Here is a 17,938-nt window from a genome sequence, read left to right on the forward strand (position 1 = left end):
TGTCAGTGAGTGAGCGGTAAGAGAGAGAGAAAGGCGAAGGATACGAGACATAGTGTTTTGCTGTTGTAGCACATGTCACCAGAGGACACTGAAAGAGAGAAGAAAGAGAAAGAGTGTGTGATTCGGGGGAGCAAAGATCCACTCCTCTCACTCATAATTGATGTGAGATGGTGGATGCCAAATGTCTTTTATGTTGGCAGGCGGAAGAGACAGCTGAAAGTCAAGAGGGAGACAGGCAGGTGAGGGAACTGATGATTGAGAGACCCCTGAAAGTCTGCAGGAGGTGGAGCACACATGGACTGCCCGTGATTCCTCTTTTCAATTGGTTTAATTCAATAAATATATTTAAAATGTAGCCTTTTCAGCAAAATATATATATATATAATTTGAATTGATCCGAAAAGTTTTGGTTGCACACCTGTGATTGGCTGGTGACTAGTCCAGGGTTAACTTCACCTCTGGCCCAATAACAGCTGAGACCATCTCCAGCCACCTCGAACCCTTAAAGGGATCAGTGAGCTCGACAATGGATGGATGTTAATGGGTTTCCTTGGCTTTTAGAGCCTCAAGTGGACACTTAAGGAACAAGATTTTTTTTGTATTTCTACATTGGCTTAATGTTTCCATACTGGAGTTTACTTCACTGTTTGCCATTGTTTAAGTCTGTCTTTCCATCCCTGCATCTGCTTATTAGTCTACCAAACGCTTTGGTTCAGACCACTACGCCATAACAGTTTGAATGTATTTATGATTCATGAGGTGGTTAAACTTTACAGTGTAAACATCCCTTTACATTATAAATTCTATTTGTACACAGATATTGCTATAAAGCATAATTAGCATGTTCATGCTCCAGGAAGTTAACCTGTTTTCTTCACTTCATATTTTTGCCTGCCTATTGCCTCCTTCCATTTACCATCCAGCCATTTTTTCCCTCATAGGACATAACAGCAGTAAAGCACTGTTTCATAGAAAGAAAGAAGAAAACATAACAGACAAAGATTCTTCATGTCACCTCTAAATTATCAGTAAGGGACTGGTTTCAGAAAAGTTGTTGTCACAAAAAAATGCTTCTGCTGAAAAAACAATTCTATTTGAAGGAGTCTGATTGCATGTTTCTGAAATATAACCTTTTTTATTGATCTGTTAAATGTACAGTATGTACAATCCCCCACTAGGGGGCTCTCAATCAAAACAGTAACAAAATGTGATGTCGAGGCTTGTGGTGTATCATGGGATTAAAAACGAACACACTCTGTGTTAAATTAATACGAACGGGCGAAAGTGACCTGAGAAAGACAATATGTGTACTGATGATGTATCCAAGTATAATTTACACGTTTCTTTATAACAGCAGCATACATCGACAGAACGGCAGCTTTTAGTAGTTTTAGTTTACAGTAATGTGGATGACTGAATTTTCATGTAAATCAACAAACTGATTCAATACCTAAATAATTCAAGTTACTGAGTAAAAAAATTTAGTACTTAAAAATAATTTTGGGTGGCGCCGGTAGTGCTGTGGCAGCGCATCACCATGGATTGAGGCTATAGTCCTCGCGCAAGCGGCCCGGGTTCGACTCCAGCCTGTGGCCTCTTTCCTGCATGTCATCCCCTCTCTCTTTCTCGCTCTCTCTCTCTCTCTCTCTCTATCCATTTTCTCTCCAATAAAGGCAAAAAGCCCAAAAATAAATCTTTAAAAAAATTAAATAAATAAAATAAAATAATTTTGAATGACATATGTCAACTTTGTTTATTTTGTAAAGATTTACCTTAACTTATAAAACAAACGTAACTTAGTAACTTTTAATTAAATAAATTATAAACAAGCAACTTTTCTTCTTTTTTTTACTTTGGTGCATTTTTAAACTTTTATTTATTATTATATTATTTGTAAAATTTCATCAAAGTAATACTTTCACCAATGTAGAATATTTTATTCCCCTTTAACCTCTGCATGCGGTAAGGACACTTTCATATGAATGTTGCAGCATCTAAAGACCACCAGAAGAAGGTATATTTCATTTCTGAATAAGTTCAATGGTGGAGCTTCTTGTTCTGTAATAACCAGGTTTCTAGGCTTCAGGAAAACGTCATAAGCTAATGTAAAGGCACATAATGAGTTCTAGCTCACTTACGTTGTGGCTTTATAGGTTAAGAAAAAAACACATCATAATGAGCTCTGGAGTTCATATGGAGTCAGTGGAGGTAACTTTAACAGTGTTGACGCCCTCCTATCTGATCCAGTTCAAAGTCTTGCAGCTGCAGTTTGTACTGCAGTCCATTTAAAGAGTGTTGGCCTGAAGCAGCACTATGTTGAGTTATGGCTCCAACTTTATCCAGATGACCTCATTTTTTATGGGTTTTTTTCCTCAGGTGAAGGAAACAAGATTGAACAACCCTCTTCCCCTGATTATTACAGCCGGGGTCAGATGTTGACTTTAGATTTAATACGCGCTCACACTAACAGTCGAGAATGAACCGCTGTGTCTCTTGAAGGACTGTGCGACTTTTCTGAGGTTGATTAATCTTTGAGTGCTTCCTGGTTGGATTTGTATTCCATGTATATTCGAGGAAAGGGGAGGAGTGGAGGTGCTGTATTGTCTTTTAGACAGAGCATGCAGATTCCAGAGAGAGATTTAATCTGAAGCGCTCTGTTGGAGAGATGCAGGGGTTGTTTCATGAGGAGGGCGACTGAGGACTGAGGGATGGAGGATGTTCTACAGTGAACAAAAGGAAGAACAGAGGGGGGTCATAAGAGGAGAGAGAGATAGAGTGAGGGCAAAGGAGGGGAGAGAAGAGAGGGGTTATGGGAGTTTGTTGAAGAACTAAGCTGATTTGTAGTCAGAGCATATGTCTTCTGTCTCTTATACTACCTCACAGTCTACCCTCTGTCCTTATGTACCCCATATCCATCCATCCATTCAATCTGTCTGTCGTACTACAGGGGTTGTTTTACAAATCAATGATTTATCATTTTGCGCTTCTTTTCATATTTCAGTCATACAGTTTTGTATAGAGTTGGTTGGACTGATGTAAAGGACCTTTTTCACATTTATTAAAGAGAAGTACTCTTATAGGCCATTTCTCCTCTGAGATTGGTGTGTGCGTGTGCGTGTGTGCGTGTGTGCGTGTGTGTGTGTGTGTGTGTGTGGTGTAAGAAACAGAGAAAAAAGAGGGACATTTTCAGTCAGGGGTTGGTCGACAAGAAAAAAACACAAATTAATTTCACTCATAATCATTAACCATTTACAGTCTCGTAAATGGAAATGCAGATTTTCACCAGCTCATGTTGAAATGTCTTTTGGACTTAATTTACAACTGCACTTGAAGGAATGTGAATGACGGCAGAGTTTTTTTCTTTTTTTCTGGAGGTGCTGGTATCTCAGGTGTCCGTGTTGGAGTGAAAAGTACATGTTTTTCTAACTGATGGAGATGGCACCAGTCTCTGCAGGGTCGTAAATAACTCTTGGCCTTACCTCCCTGTGCAGTCACACGGGACAAGTAATTTCCCTCTGAGATTTACTCTACGGGAACAAAGTCTAAACAGCAAGTTTGCTCTTGTGCTGAGACCAGATGTGAGATCATGAGGTGTCCAAAGATCCATCTCTATTTTAAAACCCTTTTACATTAAAGGTGTTTTAATCCTTGCAGTTTCTAGATTCCATCCCTGAAAACAAAGAAAAAAGGTCCTAACAAAGACATTCTGTTGTTTTTCCCAACATGTAAATCACAGCAGCTTGGTGATCCTAATGCTTGAAAATAGGTTAGGTAGTTGGAGGTGAATGTACAGAAGCTGAAGTCATCACGATGGGTTCAAATCTGACCTGTGGCTTCTTTCCTACGTGTCATTTCCCACTCCTTCAATGATTTCTGGCTCGGTCTACTTTCCTGTAATGTCATAAAAGGCAAAAGATTCAATCCCATACGTTAAGGTTAGGTGATCATAAAGTGACACGTACGATGTATATAATATTAATGAAAGGTCGGAATGCTGACCACACTGCCGTTTTGGACCAATTGTGCCAGACAGTTATGTTTTATTAAACTATTATGTTTAAAGCTTAACACCCTTGTCTTTTTGTATTATTGTTCAGTAATGTTTATATGAACTGTTATCTTTTAGTGTGGTCTAATGTTTGCTGGAATAAAACACCTTTTTTGGAAAAAGAATCTTCTTTGAACTGAACTCAGTACTAATGGTGACTGACAGACAAAGAGATCAGTTATGATAAGCAATCCATGCAGGAAAAGAAAAATGTAATAAGATTCATAATTATCATTCATTCATTCATTCATTCATTCATTTTAACAGTTTTCAGCCACTATATTTCCAGAAAAGAAATGTGTGTGTTGTCACACTGTTGACCAGCGTGGCTCTTATGTACTCTCTGTGGGTGGGGCTGGAGCTCCAGCTTCCACTTTAAGTGCTGTGTGTTGTGATTCCTTGATGCATACAATTTGTACGACACCACCTCTGTGTCACTCAAATACTCAAATATTTGTTTGCCCATTTTCTGTTCCAAAAAAAAAAAAGAAAAGATTTTTATACTCTGCAAAATGTTTTACATTGGGCAAAATTTTAAACCTATTTGGTGATATTCATAAATCTGTGATAGGCTAATACCTACAAGCCACGGTTTGATGGAAGCTCAGAGAAGACATGGCACCTCAGTGCTGTAATTATCTGAGTTAAGGTTAATATACATATTGAATTTCTTTAAATTAGACTAGGGTCTAGTCTAATTAAATGTAGGCATTTAAATCATTCATAGTCATCATCCAGTGTGTACAGAGAAGAACCAGGGAGAAATATCATTCTCTGATGACACGAGGGGTTTAGAAAAGGTCTTTGTCCCGCTCCTCCTTTAATCAGGAGTTTACAATACTATCATGGCTGTTGGCAGCACATGCAGCAAAAAAGAAAACAACTTTGAAATGTATTTTCATTATTTTTGATTAAGAGGCAGCCTCCTGATTACTCAAGTCTAAGTACTCATTATCTGTATTTACCCTCCTTAACTGGTATCTATCTAAAAAATCCCTAAACACTGAACTCTAATAAATACGAGCTCTGAAGTAAGCATCAAATTCACTTGACAATGGGACTCTGGTTAACATCTTCAGAGAAACTATCCTGAAACAAAAACAAGTATCATCTTTATGTTAAACAAATAACTCTAAAACTTGGAGCCAGCCAATCTTACCTGCGTCATACTTGTATAAGATTGTTTCGTATTTAGACATGATTAGACATGTTTAGACATGATTATGAATTAGTGAAATACTTCAGATTTGAAGCTAGATGTCTCAGGGCTTCAAATGTTAACATGCATGAAACTATGTGATCAACTTTTCAGAAAAAAAAAATTGAACTAAATATTCAGTTAACTTTATTTGAGAGTATTACCCTGCCTTACATGTAAACCATTAAAAAAAGTTTAAAGACAACATTCATAACAGATATTTGTATTTGGGTGAAAATTATAATTTTCTATGATGATGAGTTTCCACAAAACGGTCTAGTATTTTTCTCCTGCTGAAACCGCCTGGAGACCTCTCATTCATCTTGAATTTTGTTGTGCATGTTTATTGGCAAAGCAGGAACTATCCACTCCATTTACTGCGTGTAATGCACCAACCTGCTGTCCTTACTGCTCCCTGCTGTGTTTGATATGCTGCTGGAGTCTGAATTTGTGGCTGTCTTCGGTGCATACTGATACATGTTCTCCTATTTCTCTCTGTGTGTGTGTGTGTGTGTGTGTGTGTGTGTGTGTGTGTGTGTGTGTGTGTGTGTGTGTGTGTCTGCCACTTTAGATGATGTGTTGGCGAGGGATGCCGGTGAGTGTGTGATTTGTCTAGAGGAACTGCAGCAAGGGGACACCATAGCCAGACTGCCGTGCCTCTGCATCTACCACAAAAGGTGACACACACACACACACACACACACACACACACACACACACAGAAATGAATCATTGCCTGTTATATAATGTTGCACTTCTTTTAATTAAATCTACTTCCTGCATGGCTATAAAAACTTTTTCTGAAAGATGGGCATTGCTTGTTGACTTTGAATTAGAGGTTGTTCATGTATTATCATTGGACAATAACATTGCTGCGTGCTCCAGTTTTAAATATTATACACAGTCAGGTAAACTATCTGTCGTCTCTATGAAAAAAAGAAATATCAGACTAAAGAAACCTGAAGGCAGCTTGTGTTTAGTTGAGAGGGTATTACCCATGAGTCTTAGTGCTTTCTGAGACAAGAAGATGTATTTTCCCTAGTCGTTCCTCAGGCCTCTTTTAATGTAATTACTATTTTTAATATAGGCTATTTCTAAAGACACGGTAATCATAGTTTAATTTAGAACAACACATCAAGCATCAGATGTTTAAAATCAAACAGAAACATGATGATTTCTTAATACAACTGTATTTTTTTAGATGAAGTAATGCTTTGATTAGACTTTACAGATATGTGATTGATATCTCCTTTCCATTCTATTATTTTCAGCAACATTAGCGTTAGCATTAGCATCGAGGCTTCCAAAAAGGGAGGTTCTTCCAACACTTTTTTCAGGCATTTTCAACCATATATGACAATATTGGATAAAAAAAAATTGACAAACATGTGGAGGCAGCACAAATGCAGGCGGCCTGGGTTCGAATCCAACCAGTGGCTCCTTTTCCCGCATGTTGTTATCCTATCTCTTATTCCCTTATTTCTCTGTCCACTGTACTGTCTCTCCAATGGAGGCACAGAAGGCCCAACGATATAAAACAACAACATATGAACCATATACAACTGTGACGTGCTTAAGCATTTTTATGTGTCTTTATACGTGTACCTTTAAACAATGAAAAAACATGTTTAATGAACTTAAAGGGATAAATCCTACAAAGACTTTTTGCTATATATTGGAATGTATACTTTTGTTATTGCAATACAACGGTTCTATAATGGACTGCTTTATTTTTTTAAAGTTTACTTTATTTCTTTTTCTGTAGTTTAACTGCAATTACATTTTAAAATACATACACCAACATGGACTTGTGCATATTATGGCACTGTATTATTACTGCTTCTATTTCCATTACTTTTTCACTGAGGTAAAGGTTTTCCTCTGAAACTCTCAAGAAGAGTTACAAGAATTACGTAAAGTGGTTGAGAATGTGGAGGTACATGTGAGTGTGCTGTAACACCGCTGATATGTTTCCTCTAAGTTTCATTTATATATTGTATGTTATCTCTTCTACTGATGTGGGAGTGCATGGAAACCTTCCAACTTGCCCACTTGTTACTTTAGCAACAATCCTCTGTAGTAGGCCCACTGCATCATTTAAACAGTGAAATTCAAATGTTATCCTATGAAATGTCGTGATCTATTTATGACCTTTTGAGTTAATTAGATTTTACAGTATAAATTTGAACAGCTTTATGATACTCACCCATATCCTCTGTGTATGTGTTTTGACAAAATGCTTGTGTGTTCCTCCAGCTGTATAGACTCGTGGTTTGAAATCAATCGGTCCTGCCCTGAACACCCCTCTGACTGACTGACCACCAGGCTCATTGTGAACACTGTTCAAGGTGACACAAAGAACACACACACACACACACACACACACTTCTGTCTGAATGCTGATTATTGCCAGACAAGACTTACTTGCATGTCAACATGCATGTAAAATAACATACATGGCTTGATAATGATGCCAAAAAGATGTAAGTTAATCATCACAGAATTTACATTGGACCTTGAACTGGCTGTCATTTATTTGTAAATGGTTGAACATATACTGTAGAGGGTAAATGTTGTCTGGTGGAAAGATTTGATTTGTTGGTGTTCTGAACAGGGATTTCAATTGCAAATTTAAACCAAGAGTGAGTAAAAATTGAGTGAGCATGATGGACAATTTGTAATTATTATTAGAAACAATTTGTTTCATATTACAAAATTGTATTCATAGTTTGCATGGAAATTCAAATTGCTGTACCTGTACTGAGACGAACCGAACTGAACAGCTCGGTGGAAATGAGACTTTAGGTAACAGCCTATTAGCTATAGACTGTAGTCATGAAGAATAAGTTACTTTTAAGGGCTTAATAAAGGACTGATAAACAGCTAGTATTCTACTAATTAGTATTGCTAATAAGCAACTAGTTAATGGGAAATACTGTGACCTGAATTTAAATGTTACTGGAAATTCTTTCTGTGGTTTGTTCAGCATGGATAATGTCCAATGGTCCAAGATTCTCTTCAGATTCTTGCTGCTCACAAAGTTTAATATGGACAATGGATAATGTGTTGTATTCATACTTTTCATGTACATTTCCTCTTTCTGTGTCTACAGGACATCTTGTGGTCCTGCCATGGATATGTGGACAGATGCAACCGAGTAGGATAAAACAATCAAAGCGATCAACACATACTTACCCTGACAGAATCCATAAACCTTATCAAGATAATTATTCCTTGTAAACTGAACCAAAAAAAAAAAAAAACCCTGACTTTCAAACCATCGTACATTTAACGGCCCCTCCTGAGTCCGTCTTTACCACTGCTGAAGAGACTGCTTACGCAACTACTCCTGTCCATGCTTCTTTCCAGTCCCCATTCGAAGGCCATTAGAGTCCTTTAAAGAACTTACTTCGCCTCAAAGCCCCCTTCAACCCAAGTGTCCGTTCACCTCCCTGAAGAGCTCAGGTCCTCACAGACCTCCATCAGCTGGCCTTACATCTTGTATCTGGATCCAGGACTGCCAGTCAATCATGTCAAGCAACCCTCCCATGGCCTTAACTGTGGAGATCTTAGGAAGCAGAGCAGGGAGGGAGGCAGGAGAGAAAAGGGAGGAAAAACCACTCAAAGGAAGACAATGAGGACAAGAAGGAGAAGGAGGAGGTCATCGATGTATAGAGGACATTTGAGTTGCTGAGGCTTGTTTTGACAAACAGACATGTACATTTTTAGTGGGCCTCTCATCTCACAACGGGACTACAGCTTGATGACTTCCTCTTATGGCAGACTGGATCCTGGTGTGCTTCTTTCTCAAAGTCTCTGCCTCAGTTCGGAGCAGCCCCCAACCTGAAAAATTGGCGCAATATATTCACTTCGTAAAGTCCCCAAAATGCTTCTTTGTCCTGGTTTGTGGGCAGGATGGAGGGTGAAAAAAAAACAAAACAAACAAACTTAGATGTCAGCTTGCCTCGTGACTCTCGGATGAAGGGGTTGGTTTGAAGGTGGACCTGGGATCGAGAGGAGCGGTCCGAGTATGCTCAGTCCTGATCAGGAGGGGGGAAGGGGCCAGAATGTAGTGTTTGCTCCTACTGTTTAATGTGTGTTTGGGATACTCCGGTGTCAAGCTTTGTCTGGTATGTGTATGTAAATTATGTGTGTGCGTGTGTGTGAGCTTGGAACCGTGACAAGATAGCTTTTGCTGAAGCCTACTGTGAGTGTGTGTGTGTGTGTGTGTGTGTGTGTGAAAGCCAGCGTGAAAGGTCAGTGTAGAGAGCTGACTTGGACAGTGCTATGTGTGTCTGTGTTTTGAAATGTTTACAGTCTAGGTGTCCATGTTCCCTGTGTGTGTGACTGGCAGTCCTCCCTTTACTTTGCTGATGTTTACAGCTACAGAGAAGCGACATGACATATTGTAAATTATACACGTAACCTCTCTGGGTTCTTTCTTTTTAGATCTGCCAGATTTTTTCATGTGATCATGATTAGTCATTTTCTCGTGAGAGCCTCAAGTGCGTGTGTGAGTGCGTCTCTGTGCATATGACTGTGTGTGCATGTGCGTTTGAGTGTGCGAGTCAAGAGGCCCCCCGTTGGTTGACGCTACTGTCGGTTCCCCCCATTGTGTTTCTGCTAGAGAAGGTCTGGATGACTGTGACTGGAGATGTGAGCCACTCAGACCCAATAAAGGACTCTGTAGTCCCACAGTGGATCCACTGAGCGGGGCTTATTTATTCATTTGTTCATATTTAACAATATTTGTTTAATATTCAAATCATGTGAGGTGTTACTCACTCTTCAGAATGCCAAGAGCTGATGTATGACGACTACTACAAATCAACTTACGAACAAACTGCATTTACAAAGCTACTGTAAACAAATGGTGGAATAAATTGTGCTAGATGACAGATATGTTGAACTTTCATTTTTTTGACCCACATATGTCATATACAAACTGAAGCACGGGGATTTCAAACATCTTAATCCTGGGGTATTTATAGTTTATATTTTCATAATATACTGTACATGTTTGTTATGAATGACACACATGAATGAGACACACTCCAGGAGTTATTTCAGAAAAAAAAGGAAAAATGTGATTTAACCAAAATCACTGAATAGGCTCAGTTTAATATTCTTCTATTTGGTCATTTGACTTAAATTCTCAGATGGCAGTTTGAGAACTAATATAAGGATTGTGCTGTAGAAGGCTCCTGACTTTCACGTCGTGTTGGGATTATCAAATATAAGAAGAAACCAATGCCATATAAGGGAAAGTTCACGTCAACACTCAATTCAAAACAAAAATATGTGAGATAGTTAGCACTAGCTGCTACTGAAAGGTACCGCTCTGTTGCTGTATGTACTTCTTTATAATAACATCATTTAAAGTATACTTGGATACATCATCCGTGCACATATCGATTATGGTACCCTCCGAGCTTTGACCTCATCTCTTGTTATTGTTTTGATGGAGAGTCCCCTAGGGGTGGATTTTACATACTGTATACGTTAAACCCAAGATGTTCCTGCTGCTTTGTTGGTGGGTTCATAAATGTGTATGATTAGATTCATAATACTGATAGACACTTTAAAAAGCAGACTCTGCTATCAGTGTGTGATTGTGAAGGTGTGACCGGCAGTATAAAAAAACACTGAGCAGTCAGAAGACAAGAAAAACAATATACAAACTCGAGTCAATTTATCATTAGCAAAGATCTGGACTAAAATAATAATCTATCAGCAACAATATTCAGGGGTATGTCCAGAGGGGGGTCAAGGGATGGCATGAAAATGTGATTGGCCACCTCAGGTGCATGGTGCCAACCCCCAAATCCAGATCTATGATTGGCTAATTTGCCTAATCAGAGGGAGGACTTAACTTCAAATAACCACATTGAAGGAGATTTTAATTTGATATAGATTTTTGTTCATGTAAACATTTTTGCACGACTAAGTTGTGCAGTCCCCAGTATGTCACAACAATAGTTAATGTCATAAGGACCTACTGTACATTTGAAGTTTACAACTGTGATCAGAAGCAAACACACAACCAACCTTAAAGTCAGTTTGCCATAAGGCAATGCCAAGAGAGAAGCTGCTGACCCCCCTCTGTCAAATCTAGTTTCTAAATTAAACTCATTCAACTGAATTATATTTAAATATTCTCCCTTTAGTTGTTTTTTCTGAGGAATAGTACTGTATGCCTAACGATAATGAAGCAGTACAATACATATATCTATATTTATCGGTTAGCTTAATTTCCAGTACCCAGTGCATTTACTGGCTAATGGCAATTAACATGTATGTTATCTCTGGTTTAACAAACCACATGCCGTAGATCCACCCAGTACAATTCTTCACAGGCTCAGCAGCCATTAGGAATAAGATAAACAACAAATATAAATCTGAACTGCAGCACCCTGAACATCTTTAGGTTTCTTTCACTTGAACTAGTGAAAGGGAAAGATCGGGCTCAAAGGGATCGGGCTCAATGTTAGTCTTAGTCATAATTAAGCTAATTTCAAGCTGAAATAAACCTTGGTTATCACAGTTGCTGTTTGTCCTTATGTTTCGGTTTACACAAGCTTGTACCCTCAGTTCTCTATCAAAAAAGCTGCTACTCTAACCTTTCATTTGTGTGACTCTTACTTAAAGAACATGTTCTGTCGCTGCAGTGCATCCTTTTGACTGAAAAAAATAATTATCTGTCAACTCCATTGTAGACACTGGTTATTTGTCTTGCTATCAATAGAACAAGATTCAATTTCTCAAACAGAAAAATTGTGAAAGACCTGCCTCACCAAAACATGACAAGCTGCTCACTATGCTGCGCACTACATGACAGGTGGAAAAGTTGTTGCTGTCTTTGCTATTATTCTTGTTTTATATCTCTGAAGTCCCTTTATGCCTGTTAGATTTCATATTTGGTGGTTGTAAGAATTGAATTTAGTGATCTCCCAAAGGAGCTTCTGTAGTGTTGTAAAGTGCAGGAAAACTGCCTCGAGTGACAAGTGATGAGTTAGTCATTCACACAACCAGGCTGTGCTCACACTGCACCATTCATAAGGGTGTTGAACTCCTGAAAAGATGTTCAACTCAGTGCACGAGAACTTTATCATGAGAGCCCAGAATGTAACTTCAAGTGCTTAGGCTACAAGTCAGTGCTAACATAGTAAATACATGCAGGTGTTCACCAACTAATTAAATACTGCAGCCCAGAGTTACTGTTGGTCTTAATTTTAAGATAAACAAGGGATAAATAGCTCATCATAATTATAATAATTGTTATAGCAGTGCTTTTTAAGGGACCCAAAGAGGCTTTAAAGCCTAGTGGAGTCACCAAGCAAACAATAAACAAAAAAGTGACAGGTAACAAAAGGGTAGACGACAGATGGCGAGGCAAAGTTAAGGGAGGTTGTAGGCTGTGGAGAACAAATTAAGTTTGAGATTTTTTTTATTAAGTCCAAAGTCGGGTCATTGTGATCGGGCTGTCGGAGGGGAGGGAGTTCGAGAGGGTGGGGTTTGTGACACTGAAGGCTCTACCTCCATCAGTGCGGAGTCTGGTGAGTGTACAGTGAGGAATAGTATAATAGTAGGCATTTTCAAAGTGGTGGAACCACATAAGTCCTGCCCCAAATTTCAGGCAGCTGGCAAACACAATTAATAATGAGCTGGTGAGCATGCAACAGCAGTGCTCTGTGACAAAACAGACTTTCTTCCAGGAGACGAAGCCTTAAATATTGCATCACCTGGAGAGATGAGCAATGTGCCTTCTTTCATTTCAATCAGAAAGGCAGTTCTTGATAAAATAGAAAAAATATTACGATATCAGTTTATTGTCTCTTTGCCACAAACAGAAATTTAACCTGAAAGACCTGTGACAGGACTGCAGCTTTATTTATTTTTAGGCTAAAAAAGCAATAAACATTATCTTCTTAGTCCATCTTCTCTGGTGAAAGAAGATAGACTTTGATTTTGCTTCATGTAACTCCACTGTTAACATGACCGAAACTGTGACTTCTCAGCTAATTTTCAAATAATAGTCAAGTCACGTTTTTAATTGTGTATACTGAAGCGAAAACTTAATCAGCTTAACCAAAGAGCATACATACATTTCTTATTCAATCAAAATAAGAAGAAAAGAACAGAACCTCTGTTCTTTCAGCATATTGTTTTTGTTTTAAAGATAGCAATCTTGTTTCTAATGATGAGATTAACTGAACTACACTCATCATTGGTTTTAGAAGCTAAAGACAAAGTTCCTTCACTTATAGAGACACAGTTTTTGAAAGTTTTCAAGATCTATAAGCTATTCATCTGTTGATAAAACACTTTTGCGTGGTTATGATGCCTCTTATACCCGCCACTTCAAAAGGTTAAAGTCTCTTGGCTGCATGACATCGTCCATGTCCTTTGATAACACCATGACACAGTGAGTTTTCACACAGAGGACAGTGCCGATTTTAAGACTGGGGAACCACATCATTGTGGACAGCAGTGGGCCTAAAGAAACCAAGTAGCAATGCGAACTGCTAACCTCATCATCTATTTTTGTGACACACAACGTCTCCTGTGTTTCCTAGCCTGCTGCTCAGAGACGGGGCCAATGTACAACCCAAAGGTATGAATGATCCAAATAAAAATTGGATATAATTAAATACAGATATAATAAAGAAAACATAGTGATTATTGGTTGTAGAAGTATAAGTATTAGCAATGTTACAAAGCTTCTTGATAGCTCTTATTAAAGGTCAAAAAGGATTTAAATTTGTAATAAGGGTTACGCTGACCTCTAATGGCTGAATTTCTAATTTCACCTAATTTGCACTGGTGACTTATATCTTGTAATTCATTTAACTGCTAGGCGATATTTAAATAGTTATGGTATTGTTTCAGTTATTCTTAATACTATATTTAACTAAAAAACGGTGGCTGAAGGACAACATCAGCACAGAGAAGTTCTTTTTACACTGAGTTCAATCGAAACGAATCGATTGCTCTGGTCTGGAAACCACAGCGGCGCCCTGATTGGTTTACAGATCCTGGCGCCAAGCGTCAAGGAGGAAGTGTTTTGTGCAAAACAGGACAGAGGTCTGTTTAGCATGCTAGTCCATTTATTTAATTAAATCTCAAAATGGATTCTCAGTCATATCTATCGGTACAACCTGGCGTCGGGATGGAAGAGAACTTCCTTTCTCTTGACGATATTTTGCTCTCTCAGGAGAAACTTCCTGTCAGGACAGAGTGCAGTTTTCCTCGACTCGGGTTCCTGGAGAAGTCGAGCGACTCTCAGGACATCACAGAGGTTTGAAAAGTTATATAATATAATGTCTTTATTGTCATTAAACATTTGTGCCACAAAATAAGAATAAAAACAGTAAGTCTAATAAAGGTAAGATGTGTGGTAGGACTTGTTTACAGGAAGCAATGTCATAAATTATGAGTGGATATTACTGAAATATAAAATAAATATTTGCACAGTATTAAATGTAAATTAGAAGTAGTTTAATGTGTTATCATTGCATCGACTATGACATGACTTCAAAAATACTAAATAATTAAGACCCCGTTTTCAGTTCGAGTCAGCTTGACAACCAGGTTGTGTTAGCATGAAATATGGTTTAAATGTGGACGTGAACGTACACTATAAATTTAAAGTGACTTTTTTTTATTTATTATAAAAAGTTGTTTGGTTTGTAACTTTTTATTTTCTTTTACTCCAAATGTAACGCAGGTAAGTCAGGACACCTGATTTTGATGATTTGTGGGTTCTTACAGTTCAGTCTGAATGTCTTTAAAACGAGACCGTGTGAGCTGAGAATGTTAAAAATGCCCAAAATAGTCACTTTCAGTACTATATCCTTTAATCAGACTTGATAGCGATATTGGATCTGAACAGTCACATCTCTATCATTAATACCCATGCTCTTCTGACAAGTTTAAAACATCTGTTACTTAAAAGTCCAGGATCCTGGTTAATTGTTCCACACAGGCTCCTGCACATTTACCTGCTGACTGAGGAGAGCGGTGGTGTTGACTGTGAAGTCTCTCTCTTTAATTGCAGGGTACAAAGATGGAGCTCCCTCTGTGGTTATCAAAAGGTCTGTACGAGAAGAAGAGAAGGGTGTTGTCAGTCGAGGTTCCAAAGGTGTACAGGGAAGGCTGGAGGACAGTGTTCAATGCCGACCCCAATGTGGTGGACCTTCATAAGATGGGACCTTACTACTACGGCCTGGGATCCCAGATGCTGCACTTTGACAGCCCGGACAATCCAGAGATCGCACAAACACTGCTGCAGGTGAACGCACACAAACACTGCTGCAGGTGAACGCACACAAACACTGCTGCAGGTGAACGCACACAAACACTGCTGCAGGTGAACGCACACAAACACTGCTGCAGGTGAACGCACACAAACACTGCTGCAGGTGAACGCACACAAACACTGCTGCAGGTGAACGCACACAAACACTGCTGCAGGTGAACACACACAAACACTGCTGCAGGTGAACACACACAAACACTGCTGCAGGTGAACGCACACAAACACTGCTGCAGGTGAACACACACAAACACTGCTGCAGGTGAACACACACAAACACTGCTGCAGGTGAACACACACAAACCACAGCACAGAGGAGTTTAAATGAAAGCATAATGTCAGGTGTCGAATGTCAGAGGGTGACTATTTATAAATGCACAACGCCTGATTTAAAAAGGTTGCTGTACTTCGTGCACTTCATTAGGACACAATCACATCTCTTTAATTTATTTATAATCTATGAATGATGCACATTAATGAAGTGATCATGATGACAAACCTGCAGGAGAGGAAGAGGAAAGTGGTTCCTGATGCTGGCTATTTTACAATTTTAAAACAACTGAAACACTAAATGAATGATATTGACAAACTAAGATTGTGAGGATTTCCACATTTCTGATGTACAGAGTTTGATTTCCAACCTGTGAGAAGATTAAGGGTTACCGTTGACGTAAACGAGAGTTGCAAAATATCTTTCTAATCCTGTAGGTAACAAAAATGTTTGTATACATTTGATAAAATATATAAATGCAATATTTTACAGTGTGCGTGCTGCTAAATGTAGCAGAGCAGCAGATCGATTGTGGGGACAAAAGAAGTGCAGCCAGTGTTATTACCCACATGGCAGCTAGGGGGAGCAATCAGATCACTAACCAGTGCAGAGTTCTTGTCGCAGCTTGACTCTGATCTCATTGTCTGACATAAAAACACAAGAAGGACGATCGATGCTTGATTACAGACTCCTCTAAGCGTCACGCATTTAAAGATTTTCAAACATGCATTAAGTACAGCACATCATAAATCATAATATAAATGTTGGGAATAAGAAGGTGCATGAGCAGACAGGATGTGATATGTTTATATGAGTGGCAGGGTTCATTTCTGTTCATTTCATTTGTGAATGTTTCAGTATTTTTTTTTTGTGATTGTTTTGCCTTAAGGTGAAAGACATGAAATTACACACATCAGAGGTTTATGATTCCATTTTATATCAAAGGTTACTGCTGGTTTACAAACAAGGTCACTCTGATTTAAAAAAAAAAAAAAAAAAAAGTCCAAAACTGCAATTCTCATGCAGTACAATAAATAAGCATTCATTTATTTATCAGAGTGACGACATCAGACAGTAAGAGCAACACAAGCACAGATCTAGATCTTTCCCTTTTTAACGACTAACTGTTGATATCACCCTTCCAGACTTTCATCGGTCGCTTCAGACGGATCATGGACTCCTCCCAGAATGCTTACAATGAGGACACGTCGGTGCTCGTCGAGCACCTGGACTGTCTGGAGAAGACTCTGTTCAGGTCGGGGCAGAGTGGCCTGAACGGCTTCCAGAGCTGGGAGAAGGGCCGGGCCTCCCAACTCACCGCCTCCAGTCTGGTTCTTAACTACCGCAAGAGGAAGATGACCGATGCACAGCCCTGATCCCCGGCCCGCAGTTAAAGCTAAAGACACTGGGCGTAACTTAGTCAGCAGGTCAAAGCACAGTAGAAGAAGACTCCCACTTCCTGTTTATTTCATCATCTGCGTGGAGCCCCTGCTCTCTGTGGTGGGATGTCTGACCTTTGTCTGTCAAGTTTGGGATCGCTTCATTTTGCCTTAATGCTGCCAGTTGGTAGAGTAGCACACACATTTTATTTCTTCTTAAGTGCAGATAGTTAAAACTTGTGAGTGAAGTGTTCTCATGTCAATCACTGTGTCTACGACACGCTGAGGCATTTGTTCAAGTGACAGCAAGCTGAGCTGTAACTCCAGTTGTTTCTCTCTTTACTTCAAGAAGTGCGACGACCGTCTTCATCTGACTTTTTTTTTTATTATTATTAAAAAAAACCAAGATGAACATCTATAAATGGCGTCGACCAGACTTGAGAAAGAAATCCAATATTACACCCACAAACCTAATCAACACAGTTTGATCCTTCTGCGTACAACTGTATCCTATTTATTTGTCTCGTTTTATCACTTGATGTTGCAGAAACTTAATCGATGAGTAGATTATGGAAGTATATTTGGTTCTGGTAATATTCTGTATTATGTTCCTCATGTGGTTTCATTCATTAAAGATTTCTTACATTTGCTGTTACAGCTGACAAAGACAGTTGTGTGATTTTTCTTTTTTTAAACCACACCACTCATGTTTTAGGCTGCCCTGCAG

General features: G+C 38.9%; 2 protein-coding genes across 2 annotated transcripts in view; both read left to right on the top strand.

The window, feature by feature from the left end:
• Positions 1-10,144, top strand: part of znrf1 (zinc and ring finger 1) — a 69,463-nt gene extending 59,319 nt beyond the window's left edge. Inside the window, exons 3-5 of the mRNA XM_079346653.1 lie at positions 5,818-5,923; positions 7,503-7,594; positions 8,359-10,144. Of these exons, the coding sequence (XP_079202779.1) occupies positions 5,818-5,923; positions 7,503-7,560 (164 nt within the window). The 3' untranslated portion in view covers positions 7,561-7,594; positions 8,359-10,144. The remainder of the gene's footprint in view (positions 1-5,817; positions 5,924-7,502; positions 7,595-8,358) is intronic.
• Positions 10,145-14,259: 4,115 nt separating this feature from the next.
• On the top strand, positions 14,260-17,881 carry gins3 (GINS complex subunit 3). The gene is made up of 3 exons (XM_079346951.1): positions 14,260-14,544; positions 15,304-15,537; positions 16,978-17,881. The coding sequence occupies exons 1-3, from the start codon at positions 14,374-14,376 to the stop codon at positions 17,206-17,208; spliced, it is 636 nt and encodes a 211-aa protein (XP_079203077.1). The 5' UTR covers positions 14,260-14,373; the 3' UTR covers positions 17,209-17,881.
• The last annotated feature ends 57 nt before the right edge of the window (positions 17,882-17,938 follow it).

The sequence above is a fragment of the Symphodus melops genome, assembly GCF_947650265.1.
Source record: "Symphodus melops genome assembly, chromosome: 6".
Lineage (NCBI taxonomy): Eukaryota > Metazoa > Chordata > Actinopteri > Labriformes > Labridae > Symphodus > Symphodus melops.